Here is a 10,960-nt window from a genome sequence, read left to right as displayed (position 1 = left end):
ATCTTGACAGGTACGTGAGCTCGAAGGAAATTGATCCAAACACATTGCAAGATGCTCAAGTATTATCTGTTGAGGTGGTTTGTTTGGTGGAGGAAATTTTTCCTCGATCCATTTTGACTACTCAATTACATTTACTTGTACATTTGATTGATGAGATCGCACTTTGTAGGGCAGTTCATGTAAGGTGGATGTTTTTTCTTGAGCGCTTCATGAAAACCTTAAAAGATTTTGTGAGGCAAAAAGCACGGCCTGAGGGAAGCATGGCTGAGGGTTGGTTAGTGCAATCATCCCTTGTTTATATCTCTAAATATCTTGCTGAAGTGGATCCCTCTTAACCACGGCTATGGAAAGATGATGAAGACTTGAGGATGACCTCTATAGTACCTCAAGGAAAAGGAATGAGTAAAGTGCTAACAAAAGAAGAACTTCGTAAGTTAAATAGTTTTTGTGTGCTCAATAGTGATGTAATGAGCAAATGGGTGACACTATATAATGAAGCAAGGGCAAGAAGAAAAAGCGAAAGACAAGAATTTCGCACTAGATATGGACGTAATGTCTCATTTCCAGACCATCTAAATGCGCTCCCACATCATATTGATATAGATAGGTTACATGAGGAAATGGAGAGAATGGAAAAAGAGGAGGAAATTAATATATCTCAAGAAGAGTGAGAATACGCATGAGGTTGCTTATCAAAGGTGAGACATACTATCAATTAATTTGTTTCTATAAGTTTTATTTTATATAAATAATTGACATGTTTGATCTTTTATCTTTTACTACTAATGCACATTATTCAATGCACTTTGGTGTGAGGGTAAACATCTTCGAACTTAACGTATAGATGAAAAGAGAAATACCCAAGATTGTGGTGTCCTTGCTCACTTCGAGGATGCCAATGGTACCATGGAAGGTTATTGTGGCTTGATCCAAGATATTCTGAAGCTTGACTTCAGATGATTCTTTATATATGTACTGGATGTGAAGTGGTTTAAAGAAGTGGTAACAAATGGTGAGCATTGCACAATCACACGTCATCCAAGTGGTTTTGTAATCATAGACTCTACAAAATTTCACCAAAACAAGAGTGACACATTAGTACAATCTCAATAATGCGAGCAGGTATATATGCAAAGGCTAATTTTTTAATATGTATACATGTGATACATATACACAATATAATAAGTATTTAAGTTTCTTGCTTTTGTTTTTTAAATACAAGTTGTGTATCATCCAATGGTAAACAATAACCGATGGTGGTATGCCATCCCTATATCTAATCGTTCAAAACCAATATACGGTAATATTACCGACATGGAGATAACAGATGACAATCCAACAATTAATGATGATGTGCATGATGACACCATAATGGATGATATGCGTGATATAGTACAAGATGAACCTCGCGAGGATGTTCAAGGAAACGCAGAAGAAGACAATAATGTGATTGTCGATGATATTGATGAAGTTATTGAGCAATATAGCAACGCATCTGATAGTGGGATAGACTTATTTGTTTCGTTACCTCTTGGTAACATAGACCTAGAAGTAGATAGTTTAGCAAGGGCTGATCTCATTGAAGATAAGATGGATCATTCACTGTAACATACATAATTTGCTTAATGATTCAATGTGTATTCCTAATTCTATGGTTTTTATCATGCGCACACGTGCATACTCAAGAATCAATAGTCAAGTTTAAAGCTAAATTGAATGTTTCATAATAAAAAGGAAGTATTTTTTATCATCTTCAAGTAGAGAAATTACGAGATAAATATTGCAATTCTTGCTACTAATTGTAAGGTTTTTGTCGCTTGCCGCTAATTACTTATATCAGGCTTGTCAACTGGAGGAACTGCCATTCATTAGAGAGCAATGAAAAAGTAATTATTAACTCAATTTTTTTAATTCAATGATTCAATGTGTATTCTTAATTCTATAGTTTTTATCATGCGCACACATGCGTGCTCAAGAATCAATTTCAGGTGGTTAAATAATTAGTAACTTTGGTTTTCTAATTATGTGAATTACAATTTTAGGTGGTTAAATAATTGTGCGTCTGCTGGCGTGTCTATATTGGTGTCTATTTGTGCGGATATATAGACGCAAAATTTGCGTCTATTTACACGCACTTTTACATGCACTTATAGACGCAATGATAGACGTGCCCGACTTTGCGCGTCTATGCCTCGTTTCTGTTGTAGTGTTTTATGCAACATAAGAGCTTGAAATGGAATCTAAAGTCAACCTAGAGGTCAACACCTTCAAGAATTGAGAACATTGCATCTTTGGAGTCACACACTTTCTAAGAAGATTGGGAGGGATGCATCTACTTGTAGGAGAAAGACTTTGTGTTCCAAAATACATGTATAACAATGACAAGGCTGCAGTCATGTTTGTGTCTTTTATTGCTGATTCCATGAAAAATGACCTTATGGACAAGGTAAAGCAATCTTCTTTCTTTGGGCTATATGTAGATGAGTCTACGGATGTCTCAGCTACTTCGCATATGATTACGTATGTCAACTACATGTGGAAACATGAGCCACATGTTTCTTTTCTTGGTTTACTAGAAGTATATGACAAGTCAGCAAAAGGATTGTATGCATTGCTTTCAGAATTTTTTGTAAAACATGGAGTTGATGTGTCAAATATGGTTAGTTTTGGATCAGATTGGTGCATCAATAATGGTGGGAATTAAAGAAAATGGCCTTGCTACTATGTTAAAAAAAGGTAGTCCATTTCTTACTGCAATCCATTGTGTTGCACATCGAGTGTATCTATGTGCAGGTGATGCAATGAGGGGAAGTGATTATGCATGCAAAGTAGATATGATTCTTAATGAAATTGGCACCTTCATAAAACGAATTCCTTCATGTATACAAATATTAGAATAATTAGAGCAATAGTTTGATTGTTCTACACTTCATGTAAAGAACATTCATAAGATCAGATGGCTAAGCTGGCACCAAGTTCTTCAAACCATTTGCGAGGTTTTTGAGCCACTTTTGGAATTTCTGCGAGTTCAAAATCTATCTCTTTATGAGAAGGTGTCATTCTTTGAGTTTGTCTGCAGTGTACATTTTCTTGCTAATTTGTTGGAACATGTATCACATTTGAGCTATCAATTTCAAAGTGATTTTGTGGATGTCACAACAGTTCCTAGTATTATTAATGCTGCTATTGGGGCCATTGAGTTAGAGTTTATTGTTGACCAAATTGTGGATGTTAATGCTTGGAATTATGATAGTAAAGGATATCCTATTATTCTTGATTATGGCTCTAAGACCGGTCACTTTGCATCTTTGAGGTAATCTATAAAAGGTAATTGTTTTCATGGTGTGAAGCTACAAAGATGTGCGATAGGGACTAATTTGCATATTGCTCTTACTTTTCAAAAAGAGTATGGCTCTCAATTATTGATTACTTTGAGAGAGAGGTTTGAAGACAACTCCATCTTGAAGAATTTAACATATTATGTCCCTCTTCCTTCCTAGTTGGACAACTTTTTAAGATGTATGGGATTGAAGAAGTGAATGCCTTGATTGACTTTTATGCATCTCCTAAAACAATTGATAGTCATGTATACGAAGGTGTGATTGATGGTATGAGCTTGAGGAGGGAGTTTCAGATTTTCAAAGTTCAAGGTTCCTTGGATTGGAAAAACCTAGCTTTAAAAGATACTTGAACTCGAATTAGCTTCAATCTAGTGCTATGCGAGAAGTATCAAAACTTATTAAAGCTTAGTCAAATTGCATTATTGCATTGTTCAAGCACTGCCATTTGTGAAAGAGGCTTTTCCATTCAAAACCTAATCAAGCCATGCAATAGAAATTAGCTTGATACAGCACATAGGAAAGCTTTAATGATGATTTCTATTGAGGGTGGTACTCTACCAAAAATGGACTTTACCAAAGCAATTGAAGCATGAAAAATTTGTAAAACACCAAGGCATATCTATAGTGCTGCTCAACCTTAATTTGTAAGGTTTTTAATGCTCTATATTTTGTAATATTTACATTCATGTTATTTTAAAGTATATTTATGTAACTATTACTTACGTTTGAGCTTTCAAATTATGTGTTTTGTAGGTGTGGACTGGCTCACCGATTGGCGTCTTCATCTCCTACTTAAGGAGTTGAGTCTTGCCATTCTCTTTATACACTTTTGAGATATTTAAAAATGTGTTTTAAAGCTCACATAGCCTCTCTTTTTTATGTGCAGGTGATGCCTTTTTGCTTGAAGATGACTCCTAACATGGAACTTAGGGACATTTGCATATCTTACTTTGTATGAGAAAATTTGTATGGGGACTATTTGACTCATCCAATGTCGAAAGACAATAGTTAAGCTTCTAGTATGCACTTGATATAGCTTTAAGATAGTAGCTTCTTTTTGTGGTGTGAATAGAGCTATCTTGTATGATTCATTCACTCACTCTCTAGTATCTTGGATCCCTGTTTTGTCATTGAGGATGCTAACTATAATACAAAATCACTTCATTTTGTGATAAGCTCTATTTTGCAAATTAAATTTTTTAGAATGCAAGATTATTTGGTACAAGGTTATTGATAGTTAGATTTTGAATTTGAATGTAAAATACCTTAAACTTGAATTCTTGATATTTTTATTTTTTAAGTGATAAATTTGTAAATTTTAAATATTGACAAAAACCTACATTTACACATGTCTAAAGATTTTTGTATTGCCTATAAAAAATGTTTTTCATGAACAGTGCACACGGATAGAGGTAGGAAGATAGCCGTAACCCACAACCCACTCTTTGTTTGGTGGCTGTTGTCGGGGCCGTGCGCCAGGAACGACACGGTATTCTAATTTCTGTATCATTTCGTGGCAAGACCAAGGCTCTTGTTGATATCCATTTCATGGATCATTTCATGGAAAGACCAAGGCTCTTGTACTGTCGTTGATATTCATTCGGCTCTTGTTGGCGGGTCTCTCATCACACGGAAGCGGATTGCGACACCTCCCATGCTTGAAGTAATTAGGAAAGTCTCAGGCACACACACACGCACACACAAACACAGAGAGCGATGGATGCCGCAGCTGTTCATGCTGATCTTCCCGTCGGGATCAAAGAAATCGTCGATGGTGGAATCCAGCAAGTGCCTCTTCCCTTCATCCGCCCGCCCCACGACAGGCCCCAGCTTAATCTCTCTCAGGTTCTCTCTTCTGATCACAATTGTAACGGTGATAATGATAATATCCCCATCATCGACCTCGCCCACCACAGACCCCTCCTCCTCCAATCCATCGCCTCCGCCTGCCAAGAATGGGGCTTCTTCCAGGTATAGGCATTCATAATTTCTCAATATTATTCCTCTGCGGCCTTTACTCAGATTTCTCCCCGATTTATCCCCGCAACAGATAGACCAGAACCATCCTGCATAGATGATCATGATCAGCCGCCTCTCTGCAGAAGACACTGACATGTATCTCTCGTGCCGCTCATTGATGTACCTTATTTGCAGGTTATCAACCATGGTGTCTCAGAAGATGTTATCCATGGCATGAAGAAGGCCTGCTATGAATTCTTCCAGCAGTCTGCAGCTGTCCGCAACGCGTATCGCAGCCAGGACAGCTTCTATGCCCCAGTGGCCTATACTACCAGCTTCAACCCCTCCGTTGAGAAAGCCAGAGACTGGAAAGATGGACTCTACGTCCGTGACCTCCCAGGAGTGACATGCAATGGCTTCGAGATAGCTCCAGAAATTTGCAGGTATCTAAAATACGTGCGCAGAACTCTTTCATGCACAAATTCCAGGTTTGATACCATCTTGACCTATCTCATTTCAATCCATGACACGACATGAATGACTGGAGAGTTCCAGCAATATATTCCATCGATGGTTCTTGACGCACCTTATAATTTCGATCCATCCTATTCTTTGAGTACCACTTGCCCCTGCCACATGTATCGAATTCACTTGATTGGTCAGATGGCGGCCGAGTTAACGTTGATTAAGCCTTGCTTGATGTAACTAAAACCTTGGTTTGCCACCACAGGCAAGCCTTCATTGATTATCGGACAGGCGTAGAGAGGCTTGCAAACCAGCTATACCGAGCCATCTTTGAGAGCTTGGGTCTCAGCACAGAGTATTTGAAGGCTTCTTTGCCAAGCATACCAAGGCTGATAATGGGGGTGAACTGCTATCCTCCATGTCCTGATCCCAGCCTCACATTCGGCCTATCTGGGCACTCTGATATCAGTTGTCTCACCGTTCTGCTGCAAGATGAGGTGCCAGGGCTACAGATAAGGAAAGGGGATGCTTGGATCGAAGTAAAGCCACTTCCCGATGCTTTTGTGATCAACGTGGCAGATCAAATCCAGGTATACTGCGAGACCAATGACCACGTCTGTACAATTGCTTCTCTGACTGGATGAATGTCTGAATATAAGGTCCCAGATGTGGCCATGAGAACTTATGTGTAGCTCGAACAAGATTTACTGATTCACCACTGTCATGTGTGTGCTATTGATCCAGATTTTGAGCAATGGGAGGTACAAGAGCGTTGAGCACAGGGTGGTGACCAATTCAGAGAAGATGAGGATCTCAGTAGCCTGTTTCCTCGGACCCAAAGAAGACACCAAGATTGCCCCTTTGACTAATCTGGTAAGTGAGGATGAGCCACCCCTCTACAAGGAGGTGGTTTTTGGAGACTACGTGAAGAATTTTTATGGCAGAGAACTCCTTCCCAATAGAGCTTCCCTTGAGTTTGCTAAAGCCGCTTCAGCCACTTCCTGAAGAGTATTTGATAAATGAAGAAATATATTATCTTACCATAATATAATCATGTAGATATTGTAGATGTTTGACACTCAAAAACACTTTTTATCTTTACTTTTGTAATCAGCGCAATGCAATTTAAGGACATAGCAAATATATTTCATGTACAATGTTGAGTTTGCTAAGACCAGTTTTAATCTACACATGGACTTAATATGAGTTAAATGTGATTTATAGACAAATTATTTTCCCAACACCCTTCACCATCCTTTGTAGCACTTGCACGAGTAAGTTTTTGTGACTTTTCCTGAATGAAATACAACCACTTTCCATTCAATCTACAAATAACCCCTTTATATGATACATTTTTTGTATGTGAAGAATGCATGAAATTGGTATTTGAAAGTCCCTTATGTTGAACCCATGTGATACACACACACACACACACACACACACACACACACACACACATATATATATATATATATATATATATATATAAGTGACCCCCCTCATCCCTCCCCTTCCCCCACCTTCAAGCCTTAGTGTAGTTACTTGTAAATTCTAGCCACACTTAGGACGGATGATGAGTGGATACTTGTAACACTTTATTCATAAGTATCTCATGGGGTAAAAGCTTGTCATTAGGGGCCAGAGGAGGTTTTATCTAATCTAAAAGAAAATTTCTTCAAGTGTGGTTACATTGCATACGAAGTTTTGCCATGGTCTCAACCAAGTGTGTCATTGGTTTGAAGCCAAGTACTTGTGATACATGTCTTCTTTTAGACTACATAGCTTCACGAGTCTCATTTGAGGTCTAGATCTACAATGGAATTTTGGCTTTGGACCTTTTAGAGGACTAAACCATGCTTGACAATGTTCTTTTTAGATTCACTTATACATTCTCCAACAATCTCTCTACTAAAAATTACGAGTTTTCTAGATTTTAACATTGAACCATTGTAGATAAACTTAGGATTACCTTCCAGTAGCCCATCAACCGATTGGTTTTGAGTATACTCTCTCTTAATCGAATACCACCTTTAGTATATGTGATGCCAATTATAAATTACATTTATTATATTTCAAATTATATGGCACAAATCATAATTGTCCTAATGTTGCTCTTGAGCCAAGAAATTGATTGACATGCTTACTCTCTTACCAATACATGAGACTGAAATTATTGCTTATGGAGCTAGTAACGATGCAGACTGGTTCAGGACAGCACGTTGTTTTAGAATAGTTTTTATCGTACTTAATTTTCAGAATTAAGCTATCTATATGGGTAGCTGAGCAACTTGGTGAGGCGATAGAATAAAATGCCAATGGGACTTTTGCATATGGATTTCGACTTTGTAAAGAGATTGTCATTTATATGGCAATTAGGTATCCATTAAATCATGTGAGAACATTAATATTCAATTACTTAAGGTAGAGATGTGCATGTGTTGTGCCTAGTTTTCTATTTTGTTGCAAGTAGAAAATATCATATAGTTCACATATAATAGTTCCCCCCTCCCCCCCCCCCCCTCCCCCAAGAATCTAATATTTTTGGACCATTCAAACTATACACATTAATACTAGTGATTAATATGGCTCATAAGTCTCGTTCACATTGTACTTTTTGTGAAGGGTGGCTATGGTCCTTATCAATCCGAGAAAAATGTCAGATTTATGACTCTCGATTTTTAAAAATATATTGTTAATTGAATGAAAATTATTAGCTATTAATGCTAGTCAGTTTTTACCTTTGTTAGTCTTTAGTTAGTAATCTTACTAACTTATTAATTGATTAACTAACTTTTGAACTAACCAACTAACTTGTATTGCGTGAAAATATTACACCTCTGATGGAGCTAGCTAATGTATCAAGACCTCAGTTGTCAAATTAGAACCTGGAGCTTGTAGGTTGATCCTCGTGGGGATAGTTGGTACCTTCTGTTACGGGGTGGGCTTCGATACAAATTCTAAAGTTTAAACAGACTTGGAAAAGCATTTGAAATCTTGCTAAGTGTGGGTTAGGACAGGGCATCGCATGAATTGTTTGCCATAGGCATAAATTCCCATATTATCTTTTAGGGCGAAAATAACGAAATTTTCATAAGGATAAAATAGACTTCTCATAATTAATCAGATTCGTGAAATAACATGCGGATGTCAAAAAAAGAGTTGCAAGTAGAAAGCGAAACCGTGAGAATAAGGTGGGACCTTAAAAGAGAAACCCTAGATTTGGGTAGGGCTACTTCTATGCTAAAAACACTTGATATTGTTTCTTTTTTATTTGTGCACACATTGATGGTTACATAGTAAAGATTGATTGTGCTTGCAATAGTTAGAGCTAATTGTAAATATATAATCATGATAGTAAGAGGAAATATTGCGTTATGCTTTTCCCACGACTAGACGTGGAACGCTACTCCAAGGGGGATTGTTTTGTACCATTGCAAGGAGCTTTGGACCAGCCCCAATGGCAAGAGGTTGCTCGGTGAGGAATTCATTAGGCACGAGGAGGCGGGAGTGCCAGGGGGGCTCTAGCCATAAATCTCTTGATTGCTCCTAGGAATTGCTTGACCCTCACATGAATCAGGATGGGATCCTACAGTCCCCAGTACTAGTGAAGGGATGGAAATCTTGGAGGGTTTCTTTTCTTTTGCGTAGGCAGAAGGCATTTCCCAGTGACTAGAGATTTATCTTTTACGTAGGCAGAAGGGAAAAATTATTATCAATAACTTTGCAAAATAATAAATAAATATGTTTTGCCAAAAGACCGTTTTCTATATCTTTGTGTTGTGCCGTAAAATTACATGAATGAATTTGTGATAACGGGTTAATTAATGAAGCTACTTCTATATGCCATAACTTAATGTGATAGGTAATTCGAAAACTAAAGAAAGCCATTTGTGGGAAGCGGATGGGTGAGAATCTTGATGGATCCATCCTACGAATGGGTGGTCCTAGTAAGCTGGGAGCTTCTCTCAAGACATTGAATGAAATATTAATTAGGAAAAAATAGGTAGAGCCGAGCATTGACTTACCTAGGGTTAGGTCTTAAAACCTTGATTAGAAATTATATTAGGGGAAAGGTGCGGCGATTGTGCTAGAACTTTGTTAAGGTTCCTTGAATCCTAACCAATTATTAGAAAAAAGTGTTGCAATCCATGAACCAAGGGTAACTATGATCGCTCTAATCTAACGAGAATCCCTTGTGGAACACCTCCAAAAGAGCTAGCTAATGTATCGAGACCTGAGTTGTCAAATTAAGACCTCAAGCTTGTAGGTTGATCCTAGTGGGGAGGGCCGGTACCTTTCATTGGGGTGGACTGTGGGAAATCTAGACGATAGAACTCGTGCATTCTTGTGAAGCCATCTAGGATAGTTATCCAATGAACCACTAAAATGTGTTGCCATGGAATTGTTAGGTAGGCACGTGACAATTCCTTTTTGCTTTGCAGATGACATCTTGTAGGAAGTTGGGAATACATGCATTAGTAAGAGAGAGTTATTGATAATACCTTCTCACACTAACGTATGTATAAAAGGTGTGAGATATGTAAATTTTGACATCTTTTATTGATATACAATTATTGTCTCTCATCTCATCTGCTTGTAGTTAGCTTTCATGACTTTCTCTCTTCTTTTCTATCTTTCTAGTATTTCTCTCTCCTCATCACTTTTTCTCTCTCTTTTTTTCTCTCTTGTCTTCTCTTCTTTCTCTCCCCTTTGAGACCTCTCCTTGACAAGTGGTATTAGAGCATTGGTCTTTAATCCATTTGGTACAATCCTTTCTTGGATTTATTTCTCAATCTTATTACTTCTTGGTTACTCAAGGATAGGGTGTTAGTTTGGGAAAATGGACAAGTGCAGTGGCCAAAGAGACCAAGAACTACTAGTCAAAGCTAATTGGAGTACTTGAAGGCAAAGTTGGAGGCATCTTAGACAAACTGGTAGGTTGTGCATCCATAACAACCAATTTTGGAGGTAAAATAGTTAAAGGTAGGGAGAATATAGTTAGTTTTGGTTGGAAGTCTAGTTATTTTTCAGGACCTGCTTTCTCTTTTTCCTCTCTTTTAAGTTTTGGCTAAATATTTCATGAAGTTAAGGAAGAAATCTTCTTTCTTGATCAATATAGACTTGATCTTTCTTGTTAAGCATGGGACAAATGATCTTTGCATTATACGTAGCCTAAAGAGTATACTTGCTAGGGG

The 10,960-nt window shown here is 37.7% G+C and overlaps 1 protein-coding gene across 1 annotated transcript; it reads left to right on the top strand.

Moving 5' to 3' along the window:
* Positions 1 to 4,776: 4,776 nt before the first annotated feature.
* On the top strand, positions 4,777 to 6,922 carry LOC148021646 (fe(II)/2-oxoglutarate-dependent dioxygenase 4-like). Its single transcript, XM_087697112.1, has 4 exons — positions 4,777 to 5,312; positions 5,496 to 5,743; positions 6,031 to 6,355; positions 6,510 to 6,922. Exons 1-4 carry the CDS (start codon positions 5,058 to 5,060, stop codon positions 6,768 to 6,770), a joined length of 1,089 nt encoding a protein of 362 aa, XP_087553238.1. The 5' UTR covers positions 4,777 to 5,057; the 3' UTR covers positions 6,771 to 6,922.
* The last annotated feature ends 4,038 nt before the right edge of the window (positions 6,923 to 10,960 follow it).

This window comes from Lygodium microphyllum, chromosome 17 (genome assembly GCF_053477565.2).
Source record: "Lygodium microphyllum isolate KBCC chromosome 17, Lygodium_microphyllum_v1.1.10, whole genome shotgun sequence".
Classification (NCBI taxonomy): domain Eukaryota; kingdom Viridiplantae; phylum Streptophyta; class Polypodiopsida; order Schizaeales; family Lygodiaceae; genus Lygodium; species Lygodium microphyllum.
This window is presented reverse-complemented; position numbering and strand designations above follow the sequence as displayed.

Coding starts and splice junctions, on each gene's coding strand:
- LOC148021646 (XM_087697112.1), top strand. CDS start 5,058: ATGGATGCCGCAGCTGTTCATGCTGATCTTCCCGTCGGGATCAAAGAA. Junction 5,313..5,495: donor AAGAATGGGGCTTCTTCCAG/GTATAGGCATTC, acceptor CCTTATTTGCAG/GTTATCAACCATGGTGTCTC. Junction 6,356..6,509: donor ACGTGGCAGATCAAATCCAG/GTATACTGCGAG, acceptor CTATTGATCCAG/ATTTTGAGCAATGGGAGGTA.